Source organism: Tinamus guttatus, unplaced genomic scaffold (genome assembly GCF_059628265.1).
Source record: "Tinamus guttatus ecotype Peru unplaced genomic scaffold, ASM5962826v1 Tinamus_guttatus_pri_ptg000211l, whole genome shotgun sequence".
Taxonomy (NCBI): domain Eukaryota; kingdom Metazoa; phylum Chordata; class Aves; order Tinamiformes; family Tinamidae; genus Tinamus; species Tinamus guttatus.
Window position 1 is genome coordinate 6,257,464 of NW_028288745.1, and position 20,748 is coordinate 6,278,211.

The 20,748-nt window shown below is 35.7% G+C and overlaps 1 protein-coding gene across 1 annotated transcript in view; it reads right to left on the reverse strand.

Annotated features, from left to right (window-relative positions):
• The window catches only part of RABGAP1L (RAB GTPase activating protein 1 like), a 177,205-nt gene extending 156,693 nt beyond the window's left edge, over positions 1-20,512 (reverse strand). The window contains exons 1-10 of the mRNA XM_088524459.1: positions 20,322-20,512; positions 18,101-18,293; positions 16,987-17,197; positions 16,230-16,404; positions 15,691-15,851; positions 15,002-15,112; positions 10,969-11,035; positions 10,517-10,619; positions 8,898-9,064; positions 4,538-4,682 (exon numbers count right to left, since the gene is read on the reverse strand). Coding sequence (XP_088380585.1) covers positions 4,538-4,682; positions 8,898-9,064; positions 10,517-10,619; positions 10,969-11,035; positions 15,002-15,112; positions 15,691-15,851; positions 16,230-16,404; positions 16,987-17,197; positions 18,101-18,293; positions 20,322-20,456 — 1,468 coding nt within the window. The 5' untranslated portion in view covers positions 20,457-20,512. The remainder of the gene's footprint in view (positions 1-4,537; positions 4,683-8,897; positions 9,065-10,516; positions 10,620-10,968; positions 11,036-15,001; positions 15,113-15,690; positions 15,852-16,229; positions 16,405-16,986; positions 17,198-18,100; positions 18,294-20,321) is intronic.
• Positions 20,513-20,748: the final 236 nt, after the last annotated feature.

Below are 20,748 nucleotides of genomic sequence, written 5' to 3' on the forward strand. Positions count from 1 at the left end.
TTGAGATGCTGTCACAACTCTAAGACAAGGCAATTCTTTATCCCTTATTATAATTTTAGAAACATGTAGATTAGTTTTTATTAACATATTTGATATAATCAAATGCAAAAACATTATAAACATGTTAGAATTGTATATTGCCCAGTATTTACTTAAAGTGAAAAGGCAGTATTCAAGCCCCTTGGATTATAAAATATTGTTGGATTGGATAAAGTGATAGAAAATTAAAAAGACAGGCACCTCACTCTGAGGTCAAACTATTGCACTGTTCATAGGTAGACAAGGAAGATTAGGCAGTTACAAAAATAAAGTACCCAAACCATCCAAAATAACAGATATTATCTGGACAAGCTGCAAACACCAATTTATCCTCATTTATTATAGAAAAACATCTCTCTTGCATCACAAACTGAAGTGCACTCAAGGAACTGAAACTCCCCCAAATTGAAAGTCATCTCTTTCCCTCATTCAGCAGGAGAAGCAGTCAGGAGAAAAGTTAAAGAGTCCAGAGATTCTCGGGGACTCTTCATGAACCACACAGTGGAATCATACACAGGGAATTATCCGTTGCCTCTAACAGATCTGATCACAGAAAGCATCCACATACATAACACATACATGTGTTCCAAAGCAGACCATAAGCAAATGCAGAGATCTGGGCTACACCCCAGCAATCTGAGACCCAATTAGGTGTCCTTCACTCTTTCTTAGAAAGTAAGACTGAAAACAATCTTAAAATTTTCCAATTCCTTATAGTTTCATTACAATTCATATCGGACTTGCAATCCATAAAAGTTCTTCAAACTGAAAACATTCAAAACATCTGGCTTTGAAAGAGAAACATACACAAACACACATGCACACACAGCTCTTCTGTATTTTTTATATTAAGGAAGGGCTCATATTCTTTCTGCCATCACAACACTAGCTGCAGAAGTCAACTGAATTAATATTAAATAAGAAAAGTTAGCTCATAAGATATGAAAATTTAGAGAATGGAGACACAGAGTATTTTCTTTTCATTTGAAAGCTATGCATTCACATTGCTCAGAAGTAGCTGTATTTTAAATGAATATCTCCTTTTGAACTGCCACGTAGGTTAAATTTAAAATTTTCTATTAGATTTTTGTTCATTTTTATGGTGATAAAAAAGCATTTTAATACAGTTTCAGTTGATTTTGTTTAGTAGAATATAAGTCGCTGCAAGATTACTTTGTTTTGCCTTTTTACAAATAAGCTGTTCCTATGAACTACATAAAACTACGTATTTTTAATTCGGATAAAAATGCAGAGTAGACTATTTCCATACTACTAATGTCATTCTTCTCACTCACTCATCCTCACTTGTTCACATAAATCTGCATCACAAGCCCCTATTTCATCACAGAGTACTCTTAATAGCTGTGATTGACTCCCAAAATACCACCTCTTCTGCTCCTGCCTTTCTTTGCTTTTCCACTCCGGAGATCACTCTCTACCCACTCACATTTGACCCAGCATCCCAATATAGCCTTGCTGATCATCTCCGATCACTTAGGATTGCCCACTCCTCACCTACCCTCCCCACACAGCCTTTCTGTGTTGTCCAATCCATGTCATTCTCAGATTTCCCTGACATTTTCAGGGCTCTCTATACTTATTTAATTTTCATTGTAAATTTTCTCAGCTTCCACATTGAATTTAAATATCTCATGCATTATTTTTTCTAGCAAAAAGTATCTCTTTCAATTTGTTCTTGGAGAGTACAACAGTAAGAGAAAACCCAGACAGAAACCTTTACCCTGTCAATGTTTGTTATATCTTTTTTTTCTGCTGACCCTTCTTTCTCCTGCAGTTGAGTATTTTTATTGTGTTTCTGTTTATTAAAAGCCAGTAACTAAGCAGCAAACACATTTCTATAACATTATTGTGGTTTAGGTCTGCTGCTTATGGATCAGTATCTGCTATGTTGTCAACTGGACCCCTATTCAATTACCTCCTGTCAGAATGTGTGTAGTGCCTAATTGCCATAGGAAATCTATTCTTTTGACAAAATAAAGGCAGAAACCCAGACATACTGCACTCCTGGATAACATTTGAAAGAGTTTTAGTTGCATTCCGCAACTCATGTTCAGAAATTTCTTTTTGAAGACTTAGTAGACACATTATCTTTTGCTCAAAAATTAACTTAAAAAATATGCACTGGAACAAGGTTTTTCAAAAATATATTTATTTAGTAAGCCAGTGCAAGTAAAAAATGTCTTCCATTGCAATGCATTAGTAAATTGGTTGTTTTTTTTTTTTTTTTTCCCCTAAGCATTTGTTCCTATTATGAATTATCTGGTTTTGGAATATCTGCTAAAGATAACATACTTAATCTGTATGTAATGACTTGGAACAAGAGCGAGCAAGCAGACACTTGAGATCATATAAAAATTCAGAAGAAAAAAACCCAAACATTCAAGTATGGAAAGAGACACACTATTTTGTGCTTTTAGAACAGAAGTGCTCCTGTTTACCTCCCTCCTCTGTATTCTGCTTTGAAAGGAAAACCAAATAGATTTATGAAGTAGTGTCCTGAAATGTTGTATTATTAAAAAAAAAAAAAAAAAAAAAAAGTTAAAATATATACATAGCCAAAGAAAGGTCATAGTTTCACTTATGCTCTAAGCAATCTCTGCTGCTAAAGGAAACGAAGCTATTCTTCCCCTTCTCATTTGTCACTATCTCCTAGGTCTAGAAACTCCTTGGGAATTGCCTCTGCCGCAAAGCTATTTTCTCCCCTCCTGAAACACACACGAACACATGCAGATGCTTCCTCCTCCCGTAGCACTGCACTACGGTGAGGAAGCCCCGGGCATCTTGCTATTGTTTGAACAAATCACCTCCAGTTCAACCACGAGTGCTCTGCACCTTCTTGCAATATTTTACTAATAATGAAGTATACTTTTCTTCTTATTGCTAGAAAATAAATCCATTTCAATTGAAGCCTCTCCAGGAAGTGTTAACAACTTCCTCTCGTATATTTGAATCTCTTTTTAAATTACATTTAAGAGAATTAAAAAGAAAGCTTTTTATCAAAGAGAGTACTTAAAGATTAAGATTTGACTAGAAATTATTAATATTAATTATATATTTTTTAAAAAAATCATCTCCAACGTAGGAAACCTTAGATATTTATTCACACTCTCATTACATAAGACAGCTCACTGAAGTATATACAGATATGCACATTATATATGAAGTACACAAATACCAGGCGAAGTGAAAATGAGACATGCATTCCTACGGCATTACACAGATCAAACTGCATTGTATAGTGCTGTTAAAGTAAATTGGATAATATTCTATAGGGATGTAGAAAATATCTGAGAATATATTAAAAAAAAGAGCAGAGGAGACAGAAGATAATCCTCAAAATCTGTAAACGGGAACATAAATGTCTACCCTATGCAATAAGAAAGTCCTTTTAATACAATCTGTCCAAGTATGGTAGAAAGCAGAAGAAACTATACGGCCAGGTAGCTGCTATCCCAGCTCTAATAAAAAAGAAAGCTTTCTTCTAAGGCTAAGACAAGACTCTGAACCGAAGGGGTGGTGTCGCCCCCACCCACGATCATAATTAGTACCCTGAAAAAGAAGGAAAAAAAGAAGAGAGAGAGATTTATTTAGAACAACTAGCAGTGACTCATTTAACCTCCAGATCCACTAGGATAGATAACTTCTAGGCAGAGAACTCTTCATGGAGTTTCCATGAGAACAGGGTGACATCATCATATTTTTCATGTCTTCTCTTAGGAAGCAGTCTACATTTATAATATGGAAACTACATGAAAAAACTATGAGTTAATAGCATATAAGTTATTACTCAAATTTGTTCTAGCAAACAAGCTAGAAATATGTTCTTACCCTGCAACTCATTTATCCATCGTGGAAAAGAATTCCCATAGATGTTTGAATTACAGAAAGCTTAACCACAAAACCAAGAGATCGGACCTGAAGTAATTATTATAAATAATGAAGTAATATCAATTCAATATCAATTTCATGAAAAAATCAATTTCATGAAAAGCTCACTTTAGAGAAAATGATATTTTTTCCTATTCCTAAGTGACACTGAATGCAAGCGAAATGTGACAGTGGTAGCCACCTTCCTCCCGCTCCATCTCAGGAATCAACAGAAGGTCTCCAGTCCAGGAAAGATGGCCTGGCTATGTGTTTTGCAGAGCCTGATGTCATGATGTCACTCGCGATTCATTTATTTCTATTTGTAACTGGAAGCAACCATACATAACTACTTTTCATAGTGTTAATCAAGAGGTCTAAATTCCTATTTTGTGAACTAATATCCAACTACTACTCTGCAAGTAGGAATCAAGGAGTTGTTCAGCTGTAATCAGCAAGTTTTTATTAATAGTAGTTTAGTTTAATAGAGAAGAAATTTAAATGATAACTTTGTAATTTATCTTACTGTAGAAGAGGCATGCAAACACTAGGCAGTGATAAGCAGCAACAATCCACATCAACTGAATTTATTTATTTGTTTGTTTATTCTTACCCTCTTCTGCCTCATCCTCCTGGGATGACATTGGTCCTCCTCCACTTGTTGGGCTGGCCAGTTCTTCATCTCTGGCAGACTCTCTTTGTAGACTGACAACTTCATAAATTGCATCTCCAGCGCTTGTGTGGCTTTTCCCTTCAGACTAAAACAAAATACATATATACGTATTAGTTCTCCTCATTGGGGGAGGGTTCTAATGGTGCGCCAAAACCAAGGCAAAATACACATAAATCTCACATGAGGGACTGAACAAAAATTTCAGCAGGACTCCCTCCGATTTCTTTGCAATGCAGACTGGCAACAGTATAAACTCTGCTTTTTTTCAAGTTTTATATTGAGAAAATACAAATACAAGTGCACTATTTCCAAAGCTGCCTCTTAATCACCATCTTAAATACAGTTCAGAATCACCATTAATAAACAGTTTTCCTACTTAAACATAGCTGTAATGAGACAAAGTCAAAAAGATAAAGCAGCAAAAGACTCAAGGTGAAAAAAGGTTCACACCTTTTAAAAGCCTAGAACTGTGAAAAGCTCCTATAGTGGTTTATTTATAAAAGAACAGAAAAACTCATCTTTGTTACAAACAATGTAATATGCAATATATTTCTTTTCAATGCAGAAATCTACCGACTATACCTAGCTATAAAATACCTGTTTCAAGCCTAACATATATATATATGTATACATATGTCAATCTAGCAGTTAAATTAGCCTGAAAATTTGAGCATGGTATTTGTAATTATATATATTTGAGCGCCAAACATTTTCAGTGGAAAGCGCTTTGCTCTGCAAAAGTAGTTTTTCCTCTCGGATCCATCTATATACGATTTCAATAATGTTCAGGGCCACCCAGCTAAAAAGTTGAGGGTGGGTGGAATTGTTTGCTTTCTATTGCTTTTACTTCTGCCTGTTAAAGAGTTCAGTCTAGGTCTTTTGTGTTCAGTGAATCCACTTGGACTTGCATATGGAAAAAGTAGCTACCATTTTTCAAATATTTGAAACATTGTTACAAGTTTTAAACCAAACCAAGTATTTGTTTTTCCTCTGATTTACAGTTCTGAATTCAAAATTATAATTCAGTGAATTGCTGTGATTAATATACTCATATGGAATTGTATAAAACTGCAAACTAATAATTGCATTAAACAAACTAGAACAAGTCCAAACCTTTTGGCTACTTTTATCCTTTGTACATTTTGCCCAAGTAGTTAAAATAAGGCATTTTTGGAGCATACTAAAAACATCAAATTAAGCATAAGAAAGAGAGACAAAAGAAACAATTTTCTTTAGGATATATTCAGAGTTTCAACTAAATGAAAGAGAAATACCTTTCCCACCTCCTGCAAAAGGATGAAATTTAAAAGAAAGTTTACAGAAGAAGTAACAAAAGTTTGATGGCAGAAATTGTGCCAGAAAAGAAACAAAGAACAACAACAAAAAAAACAGAATGTTCTTTCCGTTGGAAGACTGTGTGACACCTTTTGCGGGAGAGATACATAAACTGTCAGGCAGCACTTGCAATTTCAACAAGCTGTTGAAATTCTTCATTTGGGTAGTTTAAATACGGGCTGCTTCAACTGACATAATATAAATCATTTTATACTGAGCAATTCTTTCTGTTGCAATTTAAAGAGATTAATCACTCAGTTCTGCTTCCCTTCAGGCTGATGCTCCACAGGAGAAGAGAGTCATGTGCCTCCACTTAGCAGCCAGTTTTGCCAACTTAACTTCTGAAGTTCCTGATGAACTTCAGGGAGAAGGTATAACCCCCCTGCATTTTGTAACATTTAGCAGGATGATGTTAGAGCTATTATCTCTGTTTTATTCTCCCAGAACACCATTATCAAGTAATTACAAAGCTCTTGACTAAATCAATCAAACGTTGATGTCACTAATATTATTAATCACTGCTATCCTTTTGAGGTGAAAGAGGCATGAGCAGCAGTACAGATTTTCCTGTGACTTACAAGAATTACAAAGTCTGCAGTTCCTCAGGCTGGTTCTGGTTAACATCCATCTTTACTGAATGGAAATAACCCAGCTTACTAATGCCTGAGCTGGCTGTCTACAAGAATGTGCCTTTACCAGGAACGTGTTCTGACCAGGAGGGTATTTACCATCAATGGGGTGATAAATGCACGGCCACCCTAAAACACCACATGGCAAGCTGCACTTGTGTCGTTCCTCACATCTGACCGTGCTTCACCAACCAGGGTTCAGACTATTCAATCTATATGAATCTTTCCTCACCACAATGGTGATTTTTTTTTCAGCTGATAAGGGAAGGTCCCGTCCACTCCTTGTAAGGAAATATAATTTTATTGCCTCCTCCTCTTTTAGCATCAGCAAAGGATACTTCTTTTCCGGAACCGTTGTCTTGCTCAGAGTGCCCTGATCAGAGGTATCATGCCAAAACATCTGCATGGTAGAGCTTGAAACTGTGCCTAACACATACATTAAATCTTACTCACAGACCAGCATGCTGTATTTGCACAATGACTGCGAACCTCATCCCCACAATTTTGCATCATTAGGCAAACTACAGCACAAGATCCTTTGTCCTGTGTAGAGGAGCCATCTATGTCTCAAGCTCAGACTTTTGAAATCAATCTACTTTTAGGTCCCTAGAAGCCGCTTAACTGCTTTCCCCTTAAGTTCCTAAGTGGTCAATCCCAATGTCAACTACAAAGTTGTTGTCCAAGGAATAAGGGTATCCTGAGACACCACCTCTTTCAGAGGCAACATCAGGAACATCTGCTATCTGTACTAATTGTCCAGTTGATAACTGGCTGAATAAAGAACTAACGCAAGTCTACAGAGAGGCCTACAGGGACATCCTCCTATCCATAATGTGTGCCTAATCTCATAGAAAAGTTACTATGATTAAGTGTTCCTTTTCTAAAAAATCTGCAAAACAGCTCCTTGGAATTTTACAGTAGGAAGAAGTGCTTGCATGCATTTCTTTGGAGAGATGAGGTGCATATATGTCAGTCGTTGCATTATAAAGGACAAAAAGGAAAAAGAAAGCATCCATATTATTTCAAATTTTAAAAGGCGTAATCATAAGTTGTTTAAAAGAAAGCTTCACTGATTTAAGGATGAAATAATCGAAAATATACTCTGTTCAACTACACTTTTTTCAAATGTACTGTTCAAATTTACAAATGTAGCTATTCTCTATATCTGCATATGATAGCAGTTGGTTTTCTCAGATTTTCTCAAATTTCAAGTTACTATGTAAAGTGCTAGAACTTCAGAAACATTTTTGCATAAGATTTACTTACTTGGATGTTAAATATAACGGCCCTTTTGCCATGTATCATGAGCATCGTTTTGGTATTTTTTTTTTTTCAGATTCAGTGTAACCCTCAGGATAACAGCCCACAAGATAACAATTAAATATTTAGAGTCTGTAAAATTAAATCAATCTTCTTTGACTTTGTTAAGCAAAGAGAATAGCTCACTGTATTGCAAAGTCAGCCTATACTATTCATTTTTTGCACCAGAACCAGAGGATAAGTCTGATAATCTGCAATATTTCAGGGGAAATAATTTGCTAAAATGCTTCAGTCTTCACTGGTATTAAAATACTTCATGAGGTTACGAACACTGACATAAAATTACACAAACAGTTCTAATTTAGCAAATAATTCCCTTACCATCACTTTTCATAAAGTTCTGGGGCAGAGAAGGAAAGCTGATTAAATGAAGCAGGACAGGAATTTACTGTCAGCAGCCACCAACATGAAAATGTGGGAAATACATTTTCAGAAGAAATAACTCGTCTGAATTTCTCTTTTTGAAAACATTAAGAAAACTAACTTCTCAGATACTTTGAAATAACCGTAGTGACAGTCTGACTCTTAAACAATTGCAAAAGGCTTCTTTGCCTTGAATTGATTACGTCCTTCCAGCAATCTATTCTCAAATTGTTAAGCCTTTCGACCTCAGGAGTGAGAATTTCCTTTTGTTAAATATAAACTGGTTTTACAATGAACAAAGACCCATTTCCTGATTTTACCAGTCAAATGGACTTGTTTTGGATTGCATGAAGTTATAAATTCTTACAGTGATAAGTAAAGAAAAAAAATTGTCTATAGAAACAAATGGCTGCAACTCATTCTAATTCACAGGTTACAGAGGCAGCGATTCTTTTTACATACGCTACTTAAACACTACCCATCCAAACATTACAGAGGTAATTGGTTTAAAAAAAAAAAAAAAAAAAAAAAAAAAAAAAGTAATGCTCAGGATTCTTGTTAGTTTTACGGAGTCAAATTAATATAGACAGAGTACTCTCAGCAATTAAAACAACTAAAATAATAAAACAAGCAAACAAAACCACCCATGATACCTGTTTGAGCTTCATGTAAAAAGTTTCTGTGAAGGTTTTTCTGCTGAAATACCAGAAACGTTCATTAGCAGGATACACACGCACAAGCGTCTCCAGCAAAAAACGGACCGGCTCTACAACTTCAGTAACAACCATATCCACTGCAACAGTCATGAATACACGTTTGTCTAAAACACAAAAATAAGTCACATACAGAAAAAGAGCAGTCAACACATTTCTCAAAAGGATAAGTAGAAATTACAGAAATAAACTCTGGTCGAAACTGAGACCTATTAATTTATTGATTTTCTTGCAAGCATTTTACTTGTCTGAGTTCTATATTCTACATGTCTGCATAGATATGAGTATGCATTAATTGATACTCCAAGCAACTCCGGTAACTTCCTAAAACAAAGTGAATCTGTAGGAACAAAAGCCAAATGTCACACAGATAAAACAGCATGATTCTTATCACAAAAAGATAATTGTACAGAAAAAGGGAGCATTTAAAAGATACAAACCTCACATTTGAGGAAATAGATATGTATAACAATTCCGCAACAAGTGTCTCCCACATCATTGCCAGCCCTAAATCCTCTCAGAACCATAAGAAACACTTTGGACCATTTTAATATTCATGTCCATATTCTGCCAGGTAGAAGGACTCAAAATTCTTTAACCCACCCTGTCCCACACTCTAGGTCAGACAGAGCAGTAAAACACGGAGCAGCAATCCTAATCTATAATAGCTCCACCTTTCTGGCACTGAGGCATAACTCAAACTTTCTCAAGTAGTGGAGAATGCAGGATCAGATGACCAGAAGATCCCACTCAAATAGCCCAAGAGCATCCTGCAAGTTTACAGTGCAAAAAAGGAATCCTGCTTCCAGAAGCACTTACCAGTGGGAGGTAGTAACCACCACTTTGCATCACAGTTGCTGTCCTTCTTGCAAGAAGCACAGCTTTTTAAAATAAACATTTAGAAACAGCTAAGCTCTCTTGTCCGATCAGACCACAGAGGAAAGTGGTCATTTAAAGAAAAATATACACACAAAAAGACCAAGCTCTATCCTTAATCGTAAAGTGGGTCAGACTGTACAGCAAGAGTTTTGCCTACACGCTACAAGGCAAGAAGAGATTTGAAAATTCAACAGCAAAACCAACGACAACAACACATACTTGGATGCGTCTTTAAGTAGCCTCTGCCTTGAAACAGGAAACCAACTCCAGCTTTGCATGCCAACCTGACATCACGACTACATACTCGAGCACCTCAATGCACAACTTCCATCAACTCCAAACTGAAGGGTAAGTAGTGTTATTTGTACACAATTCACTTCAAAGTTTAAGGAAAGGTAACAGCAATGCCCAGGATTTATACTGCTCTCCTGAGTATAAAAAGTGAAAAACACTTTCTTAGAACCAATAATATTGATGACTGAGGGCCACACATGTAAACCCTAAATACTAATCTACTGGGACCAAATCAGTAAGACGTATGCCACTGAACAATTATTCACATTGCATATGCAAGTTCTGATCCTAGCCAAATACTCTTGGGCTATAATGATCCCCAGAGCAACATAAACGCATCAAACCTATGCCAGGTTAAGACAAATTTACAGACAACTTTAAGTTACCTTTAGGAGTTTCCTCATTAAGTACTACAAACGTTGGCACATTAGGATTCCACATTCCAGTAATTACATAAGCCTTCCCATCAGAACTCTTTCCCATGGATTCCTAAAAATAAAAACATTTTGGATTTTACTTATAATTCTAACAAAAACAGTGAGTGTTGGGAAGCTAAGAACTTCCAAATAAGATTGTATGCACTCAACAGAGAACACAACCTGAACACAGAATATGATCTAAGGGTCTGAGAAAGGATCAGGCAAGGAAAAAGAAGAAAAGGGCTACAATGGAGCTGATGACAAGATAGCATTAATTCAGTGCTGATTACAAGGGACACCTTTGGGGCAATGTCGGCTATTCTGTTTTTCAATTTATGAGTTTCTGAAATAGTTGTTAGCAGAGAGGATCAGTTATAAGAAACTTGATAAAATTAAACTAGCCATGAGTTCAGTATTACCATGTCCAGTAAATACATATCACTGTTTTTCACATTTCGTCCAGGGCTTAGTAGCATACCGAAGCATCTGTAAAGTAAATAAATAGGTTTTTTTTAAATACAAAAGTATTTAACTTTTTTTTTCTTTGTTAACATAGAGAAAACCTTTCTTGAATTTTTATTAGTGTTCTATCATATACTAATATCAGAAAACCCCACAATATATACTACAGAAATTACAATGAAATTGTTTTATAGAATAAAGATGATAGAAATTGGTGTATCAGCTGTGAACAGGCAAATAGTCTTGAAGATGAGTTAAAATATTGACTTTAAAGATACCAACCATTACGCACATATTAGTGTAAGAAATTGGCAAGAAGAAATTCACTCTCACATTAGTCTACTTAAAAAAAAGTTTTTATACAATTATATGAAAAGTTGGAATTTTCATACATTCTATCCTCCATAATGTCAGTACTCCTGACATTAGGGGAAAAAAAAACAAATTTAATCTTGACAAGGAAATACTGTACATATTTCTGTAATTTACAGACACAAGGATCTTTATTATTGACTAAGTTGCATTGCGGATCTGTAAGACTGGTTTACCGTGCTTAGAACCAGGTCAAAAATGCCACCGCCCCTTGACACAGAGTGCTAATCCAGCATAAACTGCCAGATTTCTTTTTGCCTAGACACATTCAATATTATCTCCCTTATTATCTCATGTAAAACAAGGAGCAATCCAATAAGCAACAATTTGCAGGCCATGGAGCTTCCTGGCATGCTTTCCGCAAGACCAAAGATCACTACTCTTCCAGTTTATCTGCTAAAGAAAACGCCAAAGCCAAGGTTCAGTGGCAGGCAAATTATCTGTGCTTTTCAAAACATGAGCTCACAGGATCCTGGCTCATGCTGTGCTTGTCTCAGATGTGCACAAGTTCTGATGTAAGCCAGCCAAAGTCTGTAAGCAGTGAGCTTCCAAAAACAGCCATTGGAAACAAGCAACTCCTGCCTCTTGCAAAAGGGATGCTTGTGATGACTGACAGCACTTTGCTACTGGAAGAGTTAAGGCTTCTATTCCCACCAAGTTCAAAAATGCAAAATGAGTTAACCAGTTGTTAACATCTTCTCCTAATTTGAGAAGTAAAAACAGCCAGAAACGTTACCTTCTGAAGAAGGCCAACCCCACCACACACCCAGGATTCATAATGATCTGCTTAGACTCTGGCCTCACTCTTGTCATTTTTTATGTGCTGGCTTGTCAGCACTTACAGATGGCTACCAAGTGCATCGCTAGTGCAATACTCAATGAAATGCAACAAGTTAATTTCTAATTAAAAGGTTCCTGTAATTCCACTCAACCAGCCAATGCTCAATACATCAGTTCTAAGGACTAGACCTCAACCATTCCAATTTTAACCTCAGGTCTACCTACAAAAGTTGGTATAACTATGTGACTAGTCTTATATTCTGTCAAGGTGCACTACCAACTCTAAATCTCTGCATTCCACAAAGATGCCGTACCCTAAAAATGGGATCTATGCTTTATTCACAGATGAAAGGCTTGACTAAATCTTTGTGAGATCACTCATTGACCAAAAATACTCTATAGAATATTTTCTTTACATACTGCTTTCCCAATGACTCAAACATACAGGTTCACATATACACAGACACTATGGATTGAACAGCTGGCTATACTTTTGTCAGTCCCGAATACAAACATTCACACAAAGCCACAGCATAGTTTTTATTCCAACACACAACAGAGGGCTCTCCTTTGAACCCTTATTAAGGGAACAGAGAAGAATACTAAGTCTGTAGCCCAAATCAGAACTGCACCGATGTAAAAGGGGAATAGATTTAGTCTGTGCAGAAGTGAAGATGCCAGCTCCCCTTCCTTATATGTTAAGGTCTGCGTTCCCCATATTTGCTGCTGCATAGCTGGTCCTTAAACAGCTTTGCATGTGGGAGCATCATCACGGTTTCCATTCCAAGACCGGGCATTAGTCATTCAACAACTTGAGATATGTACCACTAGGCTGTGAATGGGAGTTTTATAGCCTGGAACATTTATAGATTTTTATTACTGTTAGGAAAAGGAAAAAAAAATATCCAGTTTTCATTCCTTTGGCCTGACAGAATTTTCTTAATTCTGCAAACATCAGACACTATATATTTTAACATTATTCAAAATTGCTTAAAATTATTCAGAAATGCTTAACACATACAGAACTTATCATCAGTCTGAATTTTCAAGCCAAAAATTTTTCAAACTAAAAACAGATTTAATAAAGTATTTTAAAAGGTAACTCTCAGCTAAAATGCAATTTTACAAACCAAAATAATTTTGATAAAGTTTCCTGTATTTATATTTCTTACATGACATTTCAGTTTCATTTTTGACAAAAGAGCTTGAAAACAACTGGAGACAAATCTTAGTTTGGATTTTTGATTCTACTCTTATCTTGAATTTACCACTAAAATTGAAATCTCATATTGTTAATTCTTTTGATAAGATTGCCATCTGGTGGTATTTCCTATTTTTAAAATTCAGCTACTGAGAAGGAATTTTCTGATTTTAACTAATGTAATTATGTACTACTACTGTAGTAACAAAGGGTCTATTATCAGTTAAGGGTCTATTATCAGTCATTAACTGTTATTCAAGTGCATGGTCTGCTTCTTGTGCACATATTATTCTGTCCATAAGGGATTCAGGAAACAAAAACACAAACAGCAACAATTCACTAACCATTCCTGAACTCTTCACCATCACACCATCATTAGAAGATAAACAATAGAATCATTAAAAAAAAAAAAGAAAGAAAGAAAAAAAAGAGAGAGAGAGAAAGAAAAACAATCTCTCTCCTGGTCTTGTTGATCTTGAAGACTCAACCAAAAGAAAAGACAGCTGCTTCTAACCAGCAGGCTGAATCCAAATTTGAATTATTCCAGTATGCTGACCTAATAGATGATATTCTCCAAGGTCTAGCATAGCTAGGTTGTTTACTTTCTGGCACATTCTTACTCAGGTAGAGACTATCTGGATAGGATCAGAAGCATATGAGCTATTCTCTATCAGCTAAGGCTCCAAGCAATCCAAGGAGGACTCCGAGCAACTTGGTTCTGCTCAGGAATATTGGAAATCCACAGTACATCAAATGCATTAATTTTTGCTTCCCTTTCAGAACTAAATGAGGCTTTGAGAAAGCCTCAAACATAGTATATAGCTCATAATGTAATACATCTTTGTAAACTAATATTAACTGGAACCAGAAAAACTATATAAGCACAAGCAACCAGCTTGAAAATGGGATCTCTTTCCTGCAGGATACAGGATGTTCTGAATTTTAGCAAAATGTCCTCTTCTGTGGATATCATCCGGCCTGCACTCAGATACCATAAGTAACAACGGTAGGTCAAATTACAGAATACTACTACTATGACCATGTATGAACAGGCAAAGCAATTAGGAGCTGCACTTAAGGGAAAAAAAGAAAAAAAAAAGTTTCATTAGATCCAAACAATATAGGTTACTAAGCCCACATAGCAGCTTGGTATTGTACCTTTTTTGAATCTAAGTTGCTAAGAATCAAAAAAAGAATGTTTTTTCAGAGCATCTTATGAACAATGCTCTGTTTGTTAATGTTACCAGTTACTTCATTCTGAACATATAAAAAACAGTACTAAGGCATGATTCAGCGATGGCTATACCAATCATATGGCTTCTATAAAAGAAAGAAAAAAGAAAAAACATTCGACAACTTCAAAAAGCACAACTACAACTCTAACTCTGCCAACTCTGACACCTGTAATGTGAATACTTGAAAAGAAAGTCAGTAATATCTCCCATACCAAAGTTGTAAATGTTATTTGTAAATAAGCCTCACACGAGAAAAAAAAAGAAAAAAATTCAAAGAGATTCCAACTTGGAGGCTAGAAAATTCTCCCGGTTGTGTCCAGGACATATTGATCTCTAGATTCTTGGTAGATACAAGGTATATCTATAAAAACACTCCCGCTGACATTTTTATACCAATCTTACCTCTCAATAGCCAGTTCTTTATTGGAGAGTTGTTGAACTGTAATCACCACTTTCTTCTCAATTCCCTGTTTAAGTTTGAAATAAAATTTCTCTCTATCCTTTGGCACAGGGCTAAAAGAACAGAAGAACAAACAACTTTACTGAGCATGGGTATAGATGGTCAGCTGTTAAATCCAGAGGAGCAGCAGTAGCTTGCTTAGGCTCTCTACGTCTCAGCTAATCCTTCTCTCCCTTGATTCATACCAAGCAAATAACCTAGCACTAACGAAAGAAAAAAAAAAAAAAAAAAAAATACCATAAGCTCATACTTAGTACCGTAAGCGTATGGGGGATTTATCTGGCTCACATATGCAAAGTGTAAGCTTTCTTTTTTGTTGCTGGTTTTTTTTTTTTTTTTCTTCCTGCATTAACAATGTTAATTCCTCCAGTTTATAACAGTGATTTTGAAATGATAGAAAATAAAAGATAGGCTACATATGATGCCAAAAAAGCACTTTAAAAGGATTAACTCTTATTATCAACTCTTTCTTTCACTCCCAAAAGCTTGTTAAATAAAGGCTGTCTTTTAAGTAAGAAGATTTTGTTTCTCTGTCCTTTCTAATGCTCAGTCAAGAGAGAAAAAATAATAAAAAGAACAGTTTCCCCACCAGGCAGGAAGATTTCTACTGTTTGCTCTCCCTTAAGATTACCTAAAATTTCCTTTTCCATCATCTTCTTTGACTTCTAAGGAAACACTGAAAGTGTACACATCACTATCTGGAGTAGGAAGAACGAAGTCCTTAACATGATCAGATGCTTGTTTGGAAGAACGTTTGAATGCTGTTGAGAAACTATACAAAATCCTGCTGACCTGTAGAAAAGCAAAAGAACAGTAGTATCCTAAATATATGTATTTTGGTAGTATTGCAATGTATTATCTTGAGGAATAAATTCTCAAGTATACGAAAGGTTTTGAAGGTTGCACTACCATCACTTCTTTCTCCCTCTAAAAAAAGTCACTAGCTGTTTGTTCTTGCACATGCTGATAACCAAGGTTTCTCCTTTTCAACATCTATTTGTCAACGTTACAAAATCCCTGCCTCTCAAAATACGATTTAGTTATTCCCTAAATGTGAGTAAATGTAAAATTATCCTACGTAATCTCAAGGCCTACCCTGCAATGTTAGCCTGAATCCAACTGATACAAGGACCAAAAAATAAAATAAATAAATAAATAAAGCAGACTTACTGCCTCTTTAATTTCACAGGAGAAAACGTGAATCTGGAACTCTTCTGTTCCACAGCTGCTTTCAGTAAAAGCAAAACAGTCACTCTCTGAACTCCCATTTTGTCCGCGCACACAAAACAACACCTTGTAGATTGGAAAAGAGGCTTTCTCCACATTGCTTGATTGATCTATTATCCTGTTAAGGGAAGGAACAGAACCAAAAGGACAGTCAAAACAAACAGACCTACTTAAAAGATCTTTTGGCAATTAAATCAACAAGTATCTAGATTAGATAAAGAAGTATCTCAAATTAACTCCTCCTAAATTCAAGTATACAAAAAGTAAAAATCGAGAAGTAAACACAACCACGTTCTGTATCGTTATCCATAAACGATGACCCAAATGATTCTGCTTTGGGTTTCAGGAGACTGATATCTCAACCTGCAGGTATGTCGGAACTGCAGGGAGCTCTTGGTTCACGTGAAGAAGCTCCCCAGACAACCAGGCATCTGTTATCATATTTGAATGAAGAAGCAAATAGAAAAATATACTTTGATTGACATTGTATAACAACTATATATTACAATATATTAACTTGGGCCGCTCTTTATTGCCTCAGAGGAATTTCTCAAAATTAAATGCCTTTAGTAAGAACTTCAGTTGCAAAAAAGAACTTCAGTTGCAAAAACAACTATTTCATTTCATTGTGGAAGAAGCATTGAGCTTTGTGTGTGCAAACAAAAAAAGTAAAAATAAATAATATATGCGTGTGTATTACCTTACAGAGCCTTCAGGAATATTTGGAACATAAAGGGTCACAGATAAGGGGGCTTGGCTTGAGGACTTCATAGCTGCCATTGCACGCAGTGCTTCTGCTTCATTTCTAGGGGCAGACACCTTCATACAACCTAAATAAGTCAGTTTGTTAAATAATACGCTGTCCTCTTCTGGGGGTTCAACAGGGGAAGAGGGCCTCGGTGCAGAGATTTCTGGAAAAAAGAAAAAAAAAATTAACCACTTGTCTTTCTTTTTACTTATTATTTTCTGAGTGAATTCAATAACAAAATCTTCTCATGTTTCTTTTTTCATTCATGCTAAAGTTGTATTCTTTTTTAAGATCCTCAGTCTTTAAAACCTGCATCCAACAAGAAGCCAGTAAGGTAAGTTCTCAGATCTTGCTAAAATGTGGGATACATGCAATTAAAAGAGCATTTCCCTGACATTACTAAGTTATGTAGCTCACTCTAAAATGGAAAATTGTTTTGTTTTTTGGAGGGCTTCTTGATTTTTGTTTTTTTGACTTCACAAATAAATACTATGGGAAATATCTGATATGATACCACTGAAGTGCCCTGCATACTACTGAGGGAAAAAAAAAAAAAAAAAATCTAACTTAAGGCCCGCAAGCATGGCCACAACCTTATATATTAATATGAAAGTGAAAAAAGTAACTAAGAATTTTCCATTCTTACATTTGTCTGTGAGAGGGTGATGGAAAAACCTGAACTCTTCAGTAAATTATTCCTTTTTTATACCATGTCCCAACATTATTAAAAATGGTCCAGGAAAGCACCACGGAAATATCTTGCCTCAGGCCTACTCAAGCCACTCAACTCTAGTGCTGTTCAGCTGCCTGAAACTTAATCTCACCTAGGGCTTGAAACAAAGAAAATAATATTATCTTGACCAAAACAACCAATGAGCACAGGTTACCAATCTAGCAACAATCTATTCCAACCCTGAACTCAAAAGGAGAGAAGGCTGCAGAGCATCTCCAGTATAGTTTCAGGAGAGAGTCCCAGAAAGCCTTATATTCATTTTAACATCAATTTGAAAATGCACAGAGGGAAAAGCTACCACTTTGGAGAGGAATGGAGCTCCTCTACCAGTACCTGAAGTAGAAGGGTCTAAAACAAGGTTCAAGGATGGCTGATTTGTCTGACTTGCTGATACATCTCCAGCTGCCTGGCTGCAGGCATTAGCACAACCTTCCTGCTCAGCAGTACAGCTCTTCGGCTCTTTTTCAGAATCCCTCAGTATCTCCTCCATTGCCTTCTCCAGCTGTTCGTCACCATTTGAAAACACCTGTAAGAAATCAGAAGTGACACTTTGAAAAGCTACTTACATGAAAATATTGTTTACAAACACATAGCCTGATTCACCGTTAAATTAAATTTGAAATGAATTGTGAAATGAAATTCTGCTAAACGAGAGAATACACTAAGTACCTATGATATTGTATCATAGCACAACTGAGATACAGCCATAATATTAAATGTCACTGACCACTCAAGACTCCCAAGATCCAGTGAACATTTGCAGGCCACGATCAATATCAATAATATATACTATGTATGTATGTATATACATGTACATGTGTATATGCGTATGTATACATATATATTATATACAGATATATTATGCATATAATAGGTATATATTATACATATCATACTGTATAATAATGCATAACATATATGTTTGAATATATAATTTAAAACAATTTGTTCACTAGTAAGACAGAGGAGAAAAAAAAACAAACTAGGATCTATTTGGAATAAGAGACGCACAGCATTCTCCATCACGTCAGATATTTTTGAAAAGATGATTGGAATACAGTTTTGTTTCCCTTGGCCATTCAGTATTTCAACCAAGTGTGCGCAGAAAATAATAGGCAACCGGATAATATGCTTCTGTCAAATCAAAGCAACGTTAACTTTATGAATTCATATATTTCTTACATAGTTCTCTATCTGTAGAACCAGTGCATCACAAACCAAGGCACAGAGAGAACAAATAACCTAGCCACAGACGTGTGCTTCCCAAGTCGCATAACATGACAATAGCTGAGCCAGACATTTGCATTCTAGTTTCATATGCCAGGCTGCTGCCCTTCCCACAAGTCAACACTGACAGCAATTCTTCTGTACAGTAGAAGATGCTAACAGAAAGCTCAAAGCTTAGCGCAGAAGTGCACGGGAGCCCTAGTTTTCACAACGAACAAAATTCGGTTAAAAATAATCCCAGTACATATAATATATACATTCTCACTCTCAACTCAGTAAAATGTAGAGAGCCCCCATTAAAATCTCGGATTTTCTCTTCAGGTCCTCCATTCAAAACAAAGAGAGCAACTCACTTTATTGGAGCTTTGTCTTGCAGAAAATGCTACTTAGCCATACCAAATACATTTCATCTATTTCATCTGTTCAGACACAGACAAGAGGTGTGAAAGTGTCAGGAAAAGGTAAGCAAATGGTCATATGTGTTCCACAGGAAATAGAGATTTCTACAAGTGCTAGATTTCAGACCAAAAAAAAAAAAAAAAAAAAGGTAAAAAGGAAAGGGAATGATCTATACAAAGTTGTATCGTGGTTTCTATCTCCAGCTCATGCGCTTCTTTTCCAATATGATTACTAAAGCAGCAGCTAGTGTTTACATGCAAACGGAAATCATCCATTTGCATAAATGCTTAGCAATTAGAGACAAAGTGCTTATTGTCATTTCAAAGGGTGCAAAATCCTATTGTTCCAAATCAGTCAAAACCAATAAATCAGCCACTGCAGTTGAGATGGAGATCTCTAATGAACCAGTCGGCTGTTATCCAAATGTTAACATATTTTGATATTTGAAGGTGAAAAAACTTTCAGAAAACACACAGTCATCTAAAATAACACTTATGCAAGAAAACTTAATTAAAACACACAGAAAAGCAAGACACTGTGCGGTCTATATCTATACAGCCTGTTACATTCCTTTATGAAAATAACATGAAGAGTCTCTGAACCCAAAGTAAAGAATATTTCTTAAGCTTTAATCGGAAGTTGATCCTTTGAATAGATTTTTTAAATCCATTTTTAACACACAAATCCACAAAATGCTAACATGACTCCTATGACTCTTAAAGAAGTTACTATACGAACAACTGAACTACCACTTCTGGCCAAATAGATTTGCTTAGTCTGAGCTATTAGCAATGAGCAATGACAAAAAGTACTGTTTGAAAGTCTTCTCAAGCACACACAAGTATCTTTAATCAAATATGCAAAAGAAGTTGCAACCTTTTATTCAAAGGGCATCTTAACATGCATTTAAAATAAAGCAGTAATAAACCTTTAGCTGAGGTTTTTCATCTTTGCCAGAAGAGTCCTCCGACTGCTGACGAACCAGGACAAATTCTTCATTAATTAACATGGATACAGTTTCAGGAACTCTACCGCCCTTGCTAAATGAAGTTTTGACTTCCATATCAGGTCTGTAATCTTGTCCTGCCACATGAACCTAACAAAGAAGCAAAAATATCAGATAGCAAGTTTTGAAATTATAAATATGTTAATAGATGTAATATGAACTTAATCAAACAGTACTTAACATTCTAAGAATATTGAAAAAAAAAAAACTTCATTTCATTGGCGTACAAATTCTTTTTCAAGAAGCAATCACACTTCTCAGCAAGTCTGATTTTAGAATGTCTATTTGAAAATACTGTGATTTAACAAAATTGTTGTTGAATTGTTCATGTGTATTAAAAACAGATGAC